Source organism: Terrapene carolina, unplaced genomic scaffold (assembly GCF_002925995.2).
Source record: "Terrapene carolina triunguis isolate 2854851 unplaced genomic scaffold, T_m_triunguis-2.0 Scaffold132, whole genome shotgun sequence".
Classification (NCBI taxonomy): Eukaryota; Metazoa; Chordata; order Testudines; family Emydidae; genus Terrapene; species Terrapene triunguis.
The window spans coordinates 23095249-23113074 of NW_020664483.1; the positions used below are offsets into that span (position 1 = coordinate 23095249).

Consider the following 17826-nt stretch of genomic DNA (forward strand, 5'->3'; position numbering starts at 1 on the left):
ATTGAAACACTTCTCCTGCTTTATAGACACCTGTATTTAGTGATAATGGAGCTTTGTAACCTTTTAATCCTACTCTAAATGGAAACTGATGTTCAGTTGCTCCTGTATGATGATGTCTTATTTTTACTCTCTAGTGGAATAAAAGATAAAAACTTTATGCTGCATTATGAGGTAAGATAGCTTTTCTGTGTTCCACATGTTTTGTTGCATCTTTCACAAATATGAATATGCCTAAGAGTTTATTAATAAAATTTTAAGCAAGCTCTCTTATACCATAAGCATTTCTCATTCTTTGGGATTTGCTCAAAATGTTTCACAAAGCAGATATAATTTCCAAATCTGTTATATTACAAGTACCTTTGGTGATTTTTGCTTTATGAACAAGTTTGTGATTGTATGATAGAGAAATGAAGATATAGTTCCACAAGTTTACTTGTGGTTAGCTTGCGTCCCCTGGTCCTCTGTTATCTTGCAACTGCATTACAGTAGAACTTCAGAGTTATGAACACCTTGGGAATGGAGGTTGTTTGTAACTCTGAAATGTTGGTAACTCTGAACAAAATGTTATGGTTGTTCTTTCAAAAGTTTACAACTGAACATTGACTTAATACAGCTTTGAAACTACTATGCAGAAGAAAAATGCTGCTTTCCTTAATTTTTAGTAGTTTATGGTTAACACAGTGCTGTACTGTGTTTGCCTTTTTTTTCTCTGTGCTGCTGCTTGATTGTGTACTTTCCATTCCAAATGAGGTGTATGGTTGACTTGTCAGTTCGTAACTCTGAGGTTCTACTATGTTCTCTGACTACAAATGTTGTTTTGCATTTATTAAATGCAAATCCAGGATACAACTGGGGTGGTCAACTATCAGGGAGTAATGGTGCCGGAGAGGAAATGCGTTGGCTGAATTCTCACTGCCTCTTTCTAGCACGTACTATTAAAAGTAGAGAGATTGCAGAAAAGGAAGAAAGAAAGAAAGAAAGAGAAAGAAAAAGAAGGTGCAGGAAGTTTAAAAAAGAAAAACAATCCAAAAAGTCTATAGATGGGAAGAAACAAGACTGGTGTAGAGACAACAAGAAAAGGCAAACACAGGAATGGAGGACATAACAGTTAAGGCATTAAACACTGATGATCATACATAATAAATTAAAGTTTGTGTATTTCAGAAAATTAGTATCACTTGCTTGGTGGAGTGAAATTGACAGCAAACTAGATCACTATGAAGTAAATCAGATTACCCCTGCTAACTAAACCTATGGAACATAAATTGGATAGTTCAGTGGTTTGAGCATTGGCCTGCTAAACCCAGGGTTGTGAGCTCAATCCTTGAGGGGGCCATTTAGGGATCGGGGGGGGGGGACTGTCAGGGACAGTACTTGGTCCTGCTAGTGAAGGCAGGGGACTGGACTCAATGATCTTTCAAGGTCCCTTCCAGTTCTATGAGATAGGTATATCTCCATAGTTTACTTTTTTTTATATTTATTAGTTCATTATTGTGTCTCCAACAATGTCTAGTATCAGACACTTCAGAGGAAAGTGCAAAAATCCCCCAAATAGAAAATGTATAAAATGGAATTTTAGTTGATAAAGAATTTTACGGCTGATGACTTTTAAAGTTGATACAAAAATGAGGAGTCCGGTGGCACCTTAAAGACTAACAGATTTATTTGGGCATAAGCTTTCGTGAGTAAAAATCCCCACTTCTTCAGATGCATGGAGTGAAAATTACAGATGCAGGCATAAATATACTGGCACGTGAAGAGAAGGGAGTTACCTTACAAGTGGAGAACCAGTGTTGACAAGGCTAATTCAGTCAGGGTGGATGTGGTCCTCTCCCAATAATTGATGAGGAGGTGTCAATACCAAGAGAGGGAAAATTGCTTTTGTAGTGAGCCAGCCAGTCCCTATTCAAGCCCAAATTAATGGTGTTAAGTTTGCAAATGAATTGTAGCTCTGCAGTTTCTGTTTGAAGTCTATTTTTGAAGGTTTTTTGTTGAAGGATGGCTACTTTTAAATCTGTTATTGAATGTCCAGGGAGATTAAAGTGTTCTCCTACTGGCTTTTGTATGTCACCATTCCTGATGTCTGATTTGTGTCCATTTATTCTTCTACGTAGAGACTGTCCGGTTTGGCCACTGTACATGGGAGAGGGGCATTGCTGGCACGTGATGGCATATATCACATTAGTAGATGTGCAGGTGAATGAGCCCCTGATGGTGTGGCTGATGTGGTTGGGTCCTCTAATGGTGTTGCTAGAGTAGATATGGGGACAGAGTAGGCAACAGGGTTTGTTACAGGGATTGGTTCCTAGGTTAGTGTTTCTGTGGTTTGGTGTGTAGTTGCTGGTGAGTATTTGCTTCAGGTTGGGGGGTGGGGGGGGCTGTCTGTAATTGAGGACTGGCCTGCCTCCCAAGGTCTGTGAGAGTGAGGGATCGTTTTCCAGGATAGGTTGTAGATCGTTGATGATGAGCTGGAAAGGTTTTAGCTGGGGGCTGTATGTGATGGCCAGGGGTGTTCTGTTTTCCTTGTTGGACCCCTCCTGTAGTAGGTGACTTCTGGGTACCCGTCTCACTCTGTCAATCTGTTTGCTCACTTCCCCAGGTGGTTACTGTAGTTTTAAGAACACTTGATAAAGATCTTGTAGGTGTTTATCTCTGTCTGAGGGATTGGAGCAAATGCTGTTGCACAAGTGTACGTTTGGTTTATACAAGTGACTAATGTATTTTTTTTTCTTGATACTCGTGCTTTTGGGAGGGTATTGATGCTTGTTTGCTTCAAAACAAGCAATCAAAGAAGGAAAGGGTACCACATGCTGCTTTACTTGCTATATGAAAATTGCATTTTTCTAGTTTCCTCCTTATGCAACTAATGAGATTGGCAAAGTTACTGGTGTCAACAGAAGAGAACTTGGACATGGTGAGTGATACCTAGAGAAGTTAAACATTATTATTCTAGTACTTCATTTAATCACTTTTTGTATTGATAGAGTATTTTGCACCTTTAAATGCAGGTGCGCTTGCAGAGAAAGCTTTGAAGCCAGTTATTCCCCAAGATTTCCCTTTCACAATAAGGGTTACTTCAGAAGTCTTGGAGTCAAATGGTATTAAAATTTCATTTTCATTTTTTTACCTAATGGCAAAGACCAAATATGCTTCTTTAAATTCCTTGTATTAGATAAACTATGCTAGCAGTACTAGCTAATTAATTTGGTTTGCTATTTAATGGTGCTAGTTGAAATTCTGAAAATGACAAGGATGTGCATGTTTCTGAACCTCAGTTATGGTTGTTAGAGAATTGCTTTAACTTGCAAAGCAGTAGACGTGAAATAAAAGGGGAAGACATAAACTGAAGATTAATAAATGGCATATTTCCCACAAATTTTTCTGATGAAGTTCACTATTCTAAACCCTTTGTGATAGCAAGTGTAGTCCATTGAATTTCTGGGGAACCCTGTTACCTGGCCAGTAAGGGGTTTAATTTTAGAATTACTGAAGAACTTTTCTAGCTAGTTTTGCTTGTTACTTTTGATTGATACATCTCCATTCTCTGACTCTCTGTAGGATCTTCTTCAATGGCTTCAGTATGTGGTGGAAGTTTGGCATTAATGGATGCAGGTACAATATGTAAAATGCATACAAAGGATAAATTCATTTATTCATTAAATGGCTATACATTTGGGCATGACAGGATAATACAAATATTTTAATTTATTTCTATTAGGAGTTCCAATATCAGCTGCTGTGGCAGGTGTTGCAGTAGGACTGGTTACCAGATGTCATCCTGAGAAAAATGGAGAAATTGAGGATTATCGTTTGCTGACAGACATCCTAGTGAGTGTTTATAGTAGGTTCCCCCCCTCAATTTGTTTCCTCTTGTCAGATAAGGCTTCCAATTTCTCTCTTGCAATATTTCTCCAGAATACTTTGGGAACATGTAATACCGAATTACTGAATAGTTATGGATATATTTTCTGATTTTGGGGTTTCCCCTGCCCTTTTGGGGAAAGATCTCCTTAAGCATATCTATTAACCATATTTTAATTGTATGTGTTTCCTTTAAGCTCAATTAACTTCTTCACTTCTAGTGAGTTTGCCTCTTCTATTTGGGGGAAGAAGAGGCACAACTTAGGCCATGCCTACACTAGCACTTACGTCAACAAAACTTCTGTCACTCAGGGGTGTAAGAAAACACACCCCTGAGTGACATAAGTTTTGCTGACATAAGTGCTCATGTGTACAGTGCTATGTCAGCAGGAGATGCTCTCCCGTGACATAGCTACTCCCGTTCATTGAGCTGGTTTTATTATGTTGACAAGAGAGCTCTCTTCTGTCGGCATAACGCAGCTACATGAGCAATCTTGCAGTGGCACAGCTGTATTGGTACAGCTGTGCCATTATAAGCTTGTAAGTGTAGACATGGCTTTAGGGTGGCACTGAAAGTAGGTATCTGTTTGTTGACTGATAAGCAATGTATTTTGAGTAAGGCTTCTACCTTTTCTTCTCCCCAAATAGCTGGTTATTCAGTGAGTCTGCAATAGCTCATAGAATCCAAGGGGGAAACGTTCAGAGTTAATAAAGAACAGTGAAATAGTACTAAAGAAAGGCATTGAAGTCTTACGAGAAGCAACTTTGAATCTAGCAAACAAAAAAACTCTGTGGCTTATAGGTATAAGGGTGTGACCTAGGAAATGTTTAGCATGGCCCTTTACTGCAGTATCAAATGTGGATTTAATTTGGCTTGTTTAAAATACTTTCTTTCATGTACCCCTATAGGGAATTGAAGATTACAATGGTGATATGGACTTCAAAATGTCTGGTACTAATAAAGGAATAACTGCTCTGCAGGTATCTTAATTTATTAAATCCCCTTAAAATGAAATATAGAAAATATCACTGGACAGCAGCCCTTCCTTACATATTGATGTCACTTAACTCTTTTCCCACATTAGGCTGATATAAAACTACCAGGGATACCACTAAAAATTGTAATGGACGCCATCCAACAAGCCACAGGTAAGTCCATATTTATATGTTGTACCAATTTTAACAGACTAATTCCTAACTTTTTAATATTTTGTTGCATACAAAGCTCCCATCCTATCTGAACGATCAGTGTGCTGTGGATTGCTAAGACTTAACTTCTGTACATGCTCCTGTATAAAAAGAGTTAAATATTTGAACTCCCATACTATCTCAAGAAAGTCTGGCAGTTCCCAGCACTGTTATAAATTCCAAATCCTGTCAAGAGCTAGGGAAAATGTTTGTTACTCACTCCCATAGGCTGCAATTAATAAAGCGGAATGTAAAAGTGTACTGCATGCAGACAATGGGATACTAATGGTTACCAATCCATCACAATATAAATCATATATTGTGGCAGAAATTCAATGATATATCAGACTATTAAACTAATACTAAATTTGAAATATTAAATATTTGACTGGAAGATCTATAATTAAACAGTTGCAGCCTACATTTGAGTTTGGCTGGTCTAAACAAAGGATTTAGGAATCAATATTTCTCCTACTCTCAATTGGCTATATGAAATTAACTTTCCTCCCTTTATTTCAAAACTGAAAAATGACTTGTTGGATCAGAAAAAACTAAATTTGTCTTGAGTTGGCCATATATCATTGGGAAAAATGAAATTTTTGGCAGCCAATCCCATTTTACACCCTATCACCCAGATACCAAAAGGAACTCTAAAGGAATTTCAAATAAAAATTGTGTGAAAATAGGTTCCCAAGAGTAAATAAGAAAACTCTGTGGACCCACTCTGAAAGGTGGAATATTGATATTCCAGTTTTAGCTTATTTGCAACTAAATCATTATATCAACTCCCAGAGCATTATATCAAATCACATGTATTAAACCCAAGTTTCAGGAGACAATTAAGAAGGATAGAAATGCTAATTACAGGAAAGGCTAACTCAGAGGTCCTGGTCACTAAATGATGCAACAAATTCTTCCTGATTGACCTAGAAGGTTACCATTGGGGCAATGGGCAAAGGATCTGAAAACAGATACCACTTTGGAGCAATGGAAGATATCTGAAGAAAGGACAAAACTTCATCTATTTCTGTAAATGTTAAGGAAATTTGTTACAAAATACCTTATTCCATTTAAGCTAAGGAAAATTGGACTAATAAATGCTGAAGAGAATGTGGATGAATAGAGACCTTTATGATGGGAATGCTCTAAGATAATATTTTGGAGGAAAATAAATAAAATTTTCAAGGTAACTAAAATTAGGCTACATGTAGAACCCATAGTGATTCTGTTAGGTTACAGTCTGAAGGAGATTATTTATTTTGGGAAGGACCTATTGATGACACAGTTACTATGAACAACCAGGTGTGTGATGGCTTAGTTTTTGGAAAAAGACAGATCCCCACTCCAAACATTAGTGGTGTTCAAAACAAGGTATGGAAAATCCTTTTAATGGACAGACAGCTTTATATCAGGATCAAGTAGATTTCATAATGTATAGTTATCATTTTTGGAATTTGAACAAATAAATATATAGTAAAAGGTGACCAAACACACATGGATCTTTTGAAGGTGACACATACAGTACATGGAAAGTATGTGTATGGAAAGTATGGGCATGTCTACACTTACCTCCGGAGCGATTGATCCAGCTGGGGTCGATTTATCGCGTCTAGTGAAGACGCGATAAGTCGACCGCTGAGCGCTCTCCCGTCGACTCCTGTACTCCACTGGAGTGAGAAGCGTAGGCGGAGCCGACGGGGGAGCGGCAGCAGTCGACCTATGACAGTGAAGACACCGCGGTAAGTAGCCCTAAGTACGTCGACTTCAGCTATGCTATTTTCATAGCTGAAGTTGCGTAACTTAGACCAACTAGCTCGCGCCACTCCCCCAGTGTAGACCAGGCCTTACAGTATGTAAGCTTGTATGGAAAGTTCATGTACACTACTGAAAAAAAAAGTTTTATTTTTAGAAGGTCTCAGTTGATTGCACCCATTGGGAGAGAAAAGGAAGGAGTGGCAATTTGCTGCCCCCCCGTGCGTGACCCCCCCCGCCCCCCGCTGCCTCTGTCCTTCATCTAGTTACACAGCAACACGTGTGCTCCACTTGGCCACTAAGCAGCCAGCCTCTCAGCCCCTTGAAGCCGCATTGCCCCTACCCTGGAGTAGAGCATTGGTCAGACAGAGCCACAAGGAGAGGAAAGGGAGTAACCTCATCTGTCTCAGCAGCACCTAGGCAATTCCCTTGTGGGAGCACCAGGCTCTCCCACCCCAGCAGTACTAGCACCCTCATTTCACCAGCTCCCCAGTTCTTCTTTGAGTGCTGTCCCTGTGGGTGCTCCACTTCAGGTGACGGTGCGTCCCGGCGCTGTTGATCAGAGGCTTTTCCATAGCAGTGCTCGGTTGGGCTGTGCGCATGCTTAGCTGTCTTGCGGCATCTGTCCTGTTGAGCACGCGTGCACAGCCCACCCCCCTCAGTTCCTTCTTAACCGTCCTCAGCTGAAGATGGAGCTCTCCGCAGTTCAATAGCCCTCTAGAGTTTAAAAAAATTTATTCTTAGCTTTGTTAGTTCTCTCTAGTTCATAGTTCCCCCTCAGGCCACGCAAACTCATGTTAACGACTATGCCAGGTTCAATGTGTGAGGTGCCTTGGAGAGATGCACATTCCTTCTAAGTGCATTCATTGCAGCAACTTGAAGACATAAGCCCGCTGAGACCAGGACCTCCACCTGAAGATGATCCTAATGGAGAAATCGCTTCTCCCAGGATCAGACAAGGACGACCACAGCTCCTCAGGAAAGTGCTCACCAACGCGGTCTAAATCATCAATGAGCACGGCTCCATCCTCCTCAGAAAAGAGGAAGAGAGCCTCGATCTCTCTTGCAGCAGGAACCACAGAAAAAGAAACGGTCCCCTGGGTGGTCTCTCCCTCCGGTGCTGATGGCTAAGAGAGTGAGTACATATGACTCTCCCGGCACTAGCCATGCCGCGGAACCAAAAGACAAAAAGGAGGAGTTGAGACCTAAACCACCACGTCTCCTTCATGGCACCGACGCATATGGCACCGACAACTGAGCCAGCACGGACCATGCCGCCGCCCCCGGTACTGTCCACGTTGTTACTATTGACATTTACCTTGGCACTGACATCCATGGCTGGCACTGCCCAAATCGAACCACAAGCCTCCCAGTCGACAAAGCAATATGACAGTGCCGACACCATCAGTACCGCAGTACTTCCTCATGCACACTGACATCACCATACCATCGCTACCACAGAAAACCCTTGGCACCGAGGGATCGCCAGTTTTAACGCAGCTAACCTCTCCAACGGCCCTTACGGATAGTGAGTCAGATGAGCAAGAGGAAGGAGTCTTCTTGCTACACCTCTCGCCCATATCCCAAGGGAAAGAGGTGCGGAGCTCACTGAAGACCAAAACACAAGTGAAACCACCCTTTCCATGGTATGTGCCCCCCATGCCTTTCCCCTTTCAGTGGCCTATGTGGAACCCATGGGCAGCATATAAGGCCCAATACACCGCACCCTCCTCACCACAAAGGGGAGAGTTACGGTCCCCACCAGGATCACCAGTTCCTGCTGCATTACTGGGACCAGACGACACAACACAAGAACCCGAGGGGAACATGGGCAATGAAGACACCTCACCTGCACATAACTCATCCTCCTCTCCGGATGAAGCCATCATGCCATCTCCACCAATGATGGCAGATGACTTCAAACAATTCAAAGAATTGTTTAAAAGGGTAGCAGCCAGTCAGGACATCCCCCTGGAGGAAGTCCAGGAAAACCAGCACAAACTACTGCAAATCATAAAGCCATCAGCCACCTCTAAGATAAATTTCCCTATAAACGATGCGATTCTCGAACCTGCTGACACAGAATGGCAAACACCGGCATCTACCCCTCCAACATGCAAACGTGCAGAAAGGAAGTACTATGTACTAGCCAAGGGCATGGACTTCCTATACACCCACCCACAACCTAACTCATTGGTAGTGGACGCCGCAACCCACAGGGCGAAACACACACATGACAGAATTTACTGGGCAAGAAGATATACACCTCAGCCATGCTACAGTTCCGCATTGCGAACTATAGTGCCCTTCTCACTAAATATGATCATGATAATTATAATAAGCTCTTTGAATTTGCCTCGGAACTTCCTGAGGACAAGAGAGTGGAACTAAAGACCGTACTTGCAGAGGGTCAGTTAGTTTCCAGGACGGCATTACAAGCTACCCTGGACATGGCCGATACCGCTGCACGTACGACTGCGATGGCCATCACAATGTGGAGAGCATCATGGCTCCAAGCATCCGGCATACCTAAAGAGATGCAATTAAAAGTGGAGGACTTACCATTCGAGAAAGACAGACAAACTTTTCTTGGTGAAAACGGAAAAAGTTCTTCACACAATGAAAGACTCTCGTGCCACACTATGCACGTTAGGCATTTATACTCCTCCCCATAAAAAGAGGAGGTACCAGTCATACCAACACCCAATTTAATCGCCTGCAATCCAGACCTTCTGAGGCGAACAGACAGTAAAACAGACCGCCACGCTGGAGACAGACGCAGCCACAACCTTCATGCAGCAAGCCGCAATTTTGAAGGTTTGGTCGAGGGCCTGAACGACCTCCCCACAACTCCAGCGCATACCACCGTATTTGGCCATCATCTACAGCATTTCCAACAAGCCTGGGAGCTCATTACCCAAGACCGTTATGTTTTGGAGATAATAAAATCGGGCTATTCCATCCCCTTTACTTCTTGTCCCCATACCCTCCCCATCCCTCTTCAGGGACCTCTGTCACGAGCTCCTTCTCAGACTGGAAGAAGAGCACCTACTACAGTTAGGAGCCGTGGAACCCGTACAAATGGAATACAGGGGAAAGGAGTTTTACTCTCATTATTTTTTGACAGAGAAGAAAAGTGGGGGATGGCGCCCAGTTCTAGACCTCCGAAAACTCAACAAATTCGTTCACTCTGAAAAGTTCAAGATGATCACTCTAGGCACGATAATTCCTACGCTGGAACAGGAGGACTGGTTTTCATTCTTCGACCTACAAGACGCATGTTTCCACATCACAATTCATCCAGCCCACAGACGAGTCCTCTGATTTACAGTCGGACACGAACATTTCCAATACCGTGTACTCCCATTTGGCCTTTCCACGGCACCGAGGGTGTTCAAGACCCTAGCGGTTGTCACAGCAGACTTACACAAATGTGTGATCATAATCTTCCCCTACCTCGACGACTGCCTTCTCAAAGGACGCACGTACGCAGAGACAGAGACATTCACTCGCTCACCTTTGATCTTTTCCAGAACCAGGGACTCCAAATAAACATAAAGTCCACACTAATATTGACGGAACACCTGGAATTCTTCGGGGCACGCCTCGACTCAGTACAAGGCAGAGCGTTTCTTCTGAACACCAGAGTTCTAACTATAAAACATCTGGTGTAGACAATCTCCTTCTGTCCCCAAGTCGAAACAAGAATTTGTCTACAGCTATTAGGACACATGGCTGTTAACACATACATGGTAAAGCACGCCAGGCTACACATGTGGTGCCTTCAAAGCTGGCTGAACTCAATGTACAGACCCACCAAACACAACATACACAGGTTAGTCAAACCACCCCCCAAGATCCTGGATTCTCTCAAGTGGAGGACGACATCGGCAAATCTAACGATGGGTATTCCCTTCCAACAACCCCCAACCTCAGTACTGATCGCAACAGACGCATCTCTGTTGGGCTGGGGAGCACACTTAGACACCACACAGCACAAGGCAAGTGGTCACCAGCCGAAACACACCTACACATAAATTTCCTGGAACTTAGAGCAGTGAGAAATGCCTGCTGTCACTTCCTCCCTCTAATAAGGAACAAATCCATCCGAGTCATGACAGACAACGTAGCATGCATGTTCTACATCAACAGACAAGGGGGGGCCCGATCCCACTCCCTCTGCACCGAAGCCATGATGCTATGGAACTGGTGCATCTGCTATAATATAGACCTCTTAGCCTCTTACCTTTCTGGATGCCAAAACACCACCACAGACACCCTCAGCACAAACTTCTCATGGGAACACAAATGGGAAGTGAACTCCACAACCGTCCACAGAATATTCAGACGTTGGAGGTTCCCTTCTATCAACTTATTTGCCATGTCCCAGAACCGCAAATGTACTGGGTTCTGTTCCAGAGCAGGACTCAGCCCCCGATCTCTAGGGGATGCCTTTCTAATCCAGTGGGACACCTCACTTATGTACACTGTGACGGGGTCTGCTTACCCCGCACTAGCCCAGACAGGGTTATATTATTGATAGTGGAAGTCTCGCCTCCCAGGCGGGACTGGGCATGCTCCAAATGCTCTAGCAGTATAAAGGGGGGAAGCCCAGCTCATTCTGGGCTGGAGGCTGCAGGGGAAGGACCTGTCTGGGAAGCTCCAGCGGAGGAACAGCCACAGCCCCAGTCTGCGCCGGGAACCAGAGCCCTCCCAGGCCCGCTTGAACCCCTGCTACTGGAGGAGCCACAGGAGGCGACCGGCACAACAGACCACAGAGAAGCCGAAGTCTCATGCAAGACCTCAACGCAGAGACTGGTAGGAAGTGACCCAGGGACGGTGACGGAGCAGTACCTCCTGCCCAGGAAACCTCAGCATGTTTCGGTAGAATTCTTCCGCTGAGTCAGTGGCAAATTGCTCCACCACTGTTCGGGCCCTGGGTTGGGGTCTGGTGGAGTCGGGTGGGCCTGGGTCCCCCTACCGGGGCTGCCACACCCCTTGGTGGGCATGCCCCCCCCATTGGCCTCCGGCCGCTAGGCCACGCTGCCCTGCATTCCAAGGGTGGCTCTATTGAACTTTGGTCGCTAGGCCATGCTGCCCCGATCCTAGGGGCCATCACCTGTGTTTTGGACTTCTTTGGCCATATGAGACAGGGCAAAGAAGCTCTCTAAATACTTTGCTGCACAAGACTGTATTGATGTTGGCAGTGGGAATATAAATAACACGAAGATGCCATTCAGTGGAGAGCCTGAGATGTTTCTGGGCATCATAAGACAGGGATGGTTCATGCCCCTTTACAAGGATACTTGCATTTTTGACTGAAACTGCTAACTCAAGGTTTTGAGAATCTGCTTTTAAAGCTGTTAACCAAACACTTCACAGGAAGTGACTAAATCATGTTAACTGTTACACATGGCCTGTCAACTGTGCCACGCAGCCTTCCTTCTTCCTAAAGCATGTAGCCAGGACTCTCCCAACCTCCTTGTGGAAACCTTCACTACTCTGCTTTGGATGGATAGTTTTTTGGAAAATACATTGTCTAAACAGAAATGTTTGCTTTGGCCTAAAGGTGTGACTAATGCTGAGAGAACATCTTTATTAAACTAAATTGCTTTCTGTGAAAGGAATTTTTTTAGAGCATCTTTATGTAGATCATAAAGGTTAAAAGCATGGTACTGCCTCTCCCAAATAGAGTAGCTTATCCTTCCTAACTAGTAGCTTGGATTAAACAAAAAAGTACATTTTAAAAATATCATTGAAACATGTTATTAATAGATAATATAAAGAAAAAATGGCGGGGGAAGTGTTACACAAATAACATGAAGAGAATCAAACAAGAACATTATTTTTGTGGTACACCAGAGCTTCTATAATCTTTGAAGGTTTCTAATTCCTTTGACCTGAGGATCTTTATATAATTTTTAGCACACTGTGCTGTTTTGGACACTTCAGATTTGAAGCTGTGTACCAATAAATTGTGCTGAAGGTGCAGGGCTCTTATAAAGAAGAGGGACTACAGAAAAATCCCTCTAGAATAAGAGGTCATTATGGAGCCTATAATATCTCTATAATTTATGCCACATCAATGGCAAATACTACATTTGTCATGCTAGATGCTCACATTAGGTTAGACGGCCTCCTTGTATCCTACCTCTCAAATTTAAAAGCAAACATAATGTAAGTTTATATTCACTTTAAACATAGTACTGTCTTTTTTTCCACAGTTGCAAAGAGAGAAATCTTGCAAATTATGAACAAAACAATTGCGAAACCCAGACCAAACAGAAAAGAAAATGGACCAGTTGTAGGTAATATTGCATTTACAATAACTCCTCACTTAACGTTGTAGTTATGTTCCTGAAAAATGCCACTTTAAGCGAAACAATGTTAAGTGAATCCAATTTTCCCATAAGAATTACTATAAATGGAAGGCTTAGGTTCCAGGGAATTTTTTTTTTTTTTCAGACAAAAGGCATTTATATACATTTTAAAACAAGCAATTTAATACAGGTATAAGATTTAAACAATTTTAAAGAAACAATACTACAATTATCATTGCTGAGTATGAAGCTTGGTTGAGGTGGTGGAGTCAGAGAGTGGAAGAGGGTGGATTGTCCAGTTGCTCCTCTTGCTGTTCTTGCAAGCACAGGCATCGACTTTGCCAGGGGCGGGGGGCTCAACCCTCGGCCCATCCACTCCACCTCTTCTCTCCCCCCCCCCCCCCCCATACTCTGCGCCGCGTCCTCGCTCCTCCCCTCTCCCCCCAGCTTCCTGCCCGCGGCAATCAGCTGGTTTGCGGCATTCAGGAGGCTGGGGGGAGGAGCGAGGATGCAGCACGCAGCCTTCCCCCTCCCCCCAGACTCCTGAACGCCGCAAACCAGCTGATTGCCGCAGGCAGGAGACAGGGGAGGGAGGGGGGAGGCTGCCTGCCGTGTCCTCGCTCCTCCCTCCAGCCTCCTGAATGCCTCAAGACAGTTGATTGCCGTGGGCAGGAGGTGGGGGGAGCAGGGAAAAGGCGCTGGTCCGCTGGGTCCACTGGCGGGTGGGAGGCGTTGTGTGGGGGGGGGGCCATAAGGGAGCTGATAGCGGGGCTGCCAGCCGTGGACAAAGCAGGCGACCAGACGACGTTATAGGGGAGCATTGCACAACTTTAAACGAGCATGTTCTGTAATGGAGCAGGGACGTAACATCGAAACAACATTAAGTGGAGATTTACTGTACATAATTGTGTATTGCTAACTTTTAAGATGAGATATTTGAAATAAGCTTCTGTTTAAAATATTTTGTTATAATGGTCCTCAGTTATATGTAGGTGGTTTTGTTTTTGTTGGCTCAGTGTTTCCTTCTCTCCCCCCAAGATTTGTGAAACTTGGTTAAATTTAAGGATTTCAAAAGTTGTTTTGAGGGTGGGAACTTTAAACTCCCAGTTCTATCTGTTTGTTAACTTACACAGATTTAGTGAGTGAGATGTACATGTATATGAGTGCTGGCTTTGACCTTTTGTGTGTTTTATATCTGTTAGAATTCCTGATCAAAAACTTATACTGATCCAGGTTCTGATTTTCTTTGTAGTTAAACTTCATTCAGTCATTGAGAGAGAAACATATTTCATTAGCATATTTAGCAAATCTTTACAAACCAGGCCACTAAAATTAAAATATAAATGAGTATCACTTGATTTTAGAAATACCACAAGAATTTATAAACTCTGCATTTCAGACTGTGACTTACATGCTATTTTTCAGAAACTGTTCAGGTACCCCTATCAAAAAGAGTGAGGTTTGTTGGCCCAGGTGGCTATAACTTAAAAAAACTTCAAGCTGAAACTGGTAAGAGAATGTGATTTTTTTTTTTTTAATTGAAATTGTATAGATGTGATATTGGCTCTCTTCAGTGTATGGGAAACCCTTACTCTGTGGGATTTCATTTTATTGACAGTAGTAGCACACTAGATTATTAAATGCCTAAAGACTTTGTTAATGCAGAGTTAACATTGCCCAGTGATGTCTTGTGCCCTTCTGATATCTGGGAGTGGCTAAAGGTAAACCTCAGAAAACCAGGAAATATAGTGAAGGTAAGCTTCTCCCCCACAAGGCAACCTTAACTCTGTCTCTGAAGTTGGCAATAGTCTCTGGGAATGGTTCAGTAAATGGAGTGGGATGTGGGGTGTTTTGTCATTATAAGTAGACATGATGAAGTTCTAAGAGAATGTTCTATAGTGTTATGCTTCCAAGATTTGAATTTCAGCATTTGTCTGTGCACATTCCAACTGCCTTCACTGTTATGTGTAACTGAATTGAATGGTGGAGGGATGAGTTGGAGCAACGTGGCAGAACTCGGACTGTGAGAGGAGAGGTGCATGTGTACTTTGAAGGATCAAGTGTGCCTTATTTGAGTGCTGAGATTTGTATGTTGTGTCTACAGAGGTACACGAGGGTTTCTTTTTGCTATGGGGATTGTCAGCAGTCCAGCAGCATACATGCCAATGGACTCCCAGGCTCACTGGGGGATAATTGAAGGCAGTGTCACAGAAGAATTCTTTGGAACAAGGTTGACGGGAAGATAAAATTTAGCAGGTTTGGGGTGGGGTGTATTTAGTAGGTTCAGGGCATGTATTGACTACAAAATTAAGTCAACCTATGTTCAGTTCAACTTACAGCCACTGCAGTAATTACTGCAGTTTTTCATGTCCACACTACCCTCCTTATATCAGTGGTGTGCTTGTCAGGAGCACTTCCACCAACTTAAATGGAGGCACTGTTGGGGGCTGAGAGCCCGGGCTCCCAACTCTGCGTGGAGCTAGGTGCAGGGAGACTGGCTGCTGCCTGGGCTCTCAGCTCTACTCCCTACACTGACATAAGCCCTACGTTTCTTGTGGAGGTGGAGTTATGTCAGTGTAGTAGGGCACTAACATCGCCTGGAGCAAGGCTGTAGCGTAGACATTGACACAATTAGGTTGACATAAGCTGCCTTACATCTACCTAACTCTAGTGTAGACGAGGCCTCGGTGTTTTACATGTAAGCAGCTCCTGTTTGCTAGACCTGACCTAAGCCCGATTTTGCTGTAGCAAAGAGAATTTGTTACGGTGTCCTTCAGTGGTCATGTGCTCTGTTCCTAAAATGTTCTGTAGCATCTGTAAGGGCAGAATGCTACTATGGATGGTGTTGACATACTAGGTGTTGCTGAAACAGGACAGAATTTAGATTGTGTTGCAGGATAGCATACATCTAGGGCTCAGACTCTCAGTCCTTGGGTACAGCTCGGGTTCTATGACCACAGCATAAAACTTTGAGCCACCCAGTTACTGTGACTACAGCCTGCCTGGAAATCTGTTGCTTCAACAGAGCATTTCTATACAATGTTGTCTAGACACAATATAAACAAATGAGTGTAAGCCCTGATTAGGGTGTTAATATTCTGATGACAGTACATTGACATGATTTACAGTTTTGGTGTAAGTGAAGCCTTCAGGTAAAATTCGCTATAAAACACCAAGCCCCCACACAAGATCACATACTCCCATAAGTCTTAATATGGGTCTGCAGTGGTATGAATTTCCTTTTTATTGGGTTAGCTGTAGAGGAAATTCTAATTTCATGTTTGTCATCAGTGTTTAATTCCATGTGCATTTTTATTTTTAAGGGGTAACAGTGAGTCAGTTGGATGAAGAGACATTTTCTGTGTTTGCCCCAACGCCTAATGCTATGCATGAAGCACGAGAGTTTATTAACGAAATCTGCAAAGATGATGTAAGGACAGACTTCCATTATTTGCTTTGTATTTCTTTATTTTATAAACCTGTGTCTTACACCTTTTCTTTTTTTTCTTCTTTCCCTGCAGCAGGAGCATCAGTTGGAATTTGGAGCAGTTTATACAGCCATAATAACTGAAATTAGGTAAGATATACTTGTCTTCTGAAGTTGAGATGAACTCATACATATGTACATACATTTTATTATATCAGGAAGTCTAATTGATACCTGGAATATTATTTTAAATGGTCACTTACAATATAATTAGAGAGACTTATGTTAACTCATTACATATATATATATATCCCTTTAGAAACCAGAAATCCAGGTTCTAGGGTTATCTTAGGGTATGTCTACACTACGAAATTAGGTCGAATTTATAGAAGCTGGTTTTATAGAAATCGTTTTTATACAGTCGATTGTGTGTGTCCCCACATAAAATGCTTTAAGTGCATTAAGTCGGCGGACCGCGTCCACAGTACCGAGGCTAGTGTCGACTTCCGGAACGTTGCACTGTGGGTAGCTATCCCACAGTTCCCGCAGTCTCCGCCGCCCATTGGAATTCTGGGTTGAGATGAGAAAAAAACAGTGGGGCGGGGGGGTGTGGATATCTGCCGCCCCCCCCCCCCCCCCCCCGAGCAACAGCAGACAATCGTTTCGCGCCTTTTTTCCTGGGTTACCTGTGCAGACGACATACCACAGCAAGCATGGAGCCCGCTCAGCTCAGCTCACCGTCACCATATGTCATCTGGGTGCTGGCAGACGTGGGACTGCATTGCTATACAGCAGCAGCTCCTTGCCTTTTGGCAGCAGATGCTGTATTATGACTGGTATCCATCGTCGTCGTCCTCCTCAGTGAGTTCGGTCAGGCGCCTGGGCAGACATGTTTTGTCTCTTGGAGACTCAGTCTTGCCAGCAGTCCTATTGCACCGTCTTGACGATGATGGCTAGCAATCGTAATGCAGCATCTTCTGCCAAGCACCCAGAAGATGCCGATGGCTATCAGTCATGCTGCACCATCTGCTGCCAGCCTAAGATGTAAAAGATAGATGGACCAGATTTGTTCTGTATTCATTTGCTTCAGCCTCCCTCTGTGAAATCAACGGCCTGCTAAACCCAGGGTTTTGAGTTCAATCTTTGGGGGGGCCATTCTGTGTGACAGTTGTTTGTGTTTCTCCCTGATGCACAGCCACCTTTGTTGATTTTAATTCCCTGTAAGCCATGTCGTCACTCGCCCCTCCCTCCCTCCGTCAGACAATAGTTTCGCGCCTT

At 43.4% G+C, this 17826-nt stretch overlaps 1 protein-coding gene across 2 annotated transcripts in view; it reads left to right on the forward strand.

Moving 5' to 3' along the window:
- PNPT1 (polyribonucleotide nucleotidyltransferase 1) overlaps positions 1-17826 on the forward strand; it is a 49692-nt gene that overhangs the window by 18747 nt on the left and 13119 nt on the right. For both annotated transcript variants that reach the window (XM_024194902.2, XM_024194903.2), the window contains exons 15-25: positions 135-171; positions 2848-2914; positions 3009-3098; positions 3559-3612; positions 3719-3828; positions 4771-4842; positions 4947-5010; positions 13026-13109; positions 14547-14630; positions 16445-16551; positions 16643-16698. In XM_024194902.2, the coding sequence (XP_024050670.1) occupies positions 135-171; positions 2848-2914; positions 3009-3098; positions 3559-3612; positions 3719-3828; positions 4771-4842; positions 4947-5010; positions 13026-13109; positions 14547-14630; positions 16445-16551; positions 16643-16698 (825 nt within the window). The remainder of the gene's footprint in view (positions 1-134; positions 172-2847; positions 2915-3008; positions 3099-3558; positions 3613-3718; positions 3829-4770; positions 4843-4946; positions 5011-13025; positions 13110-14546; positions 14631-16444; positions 16552-16642; positions 16699-17826) is intronic.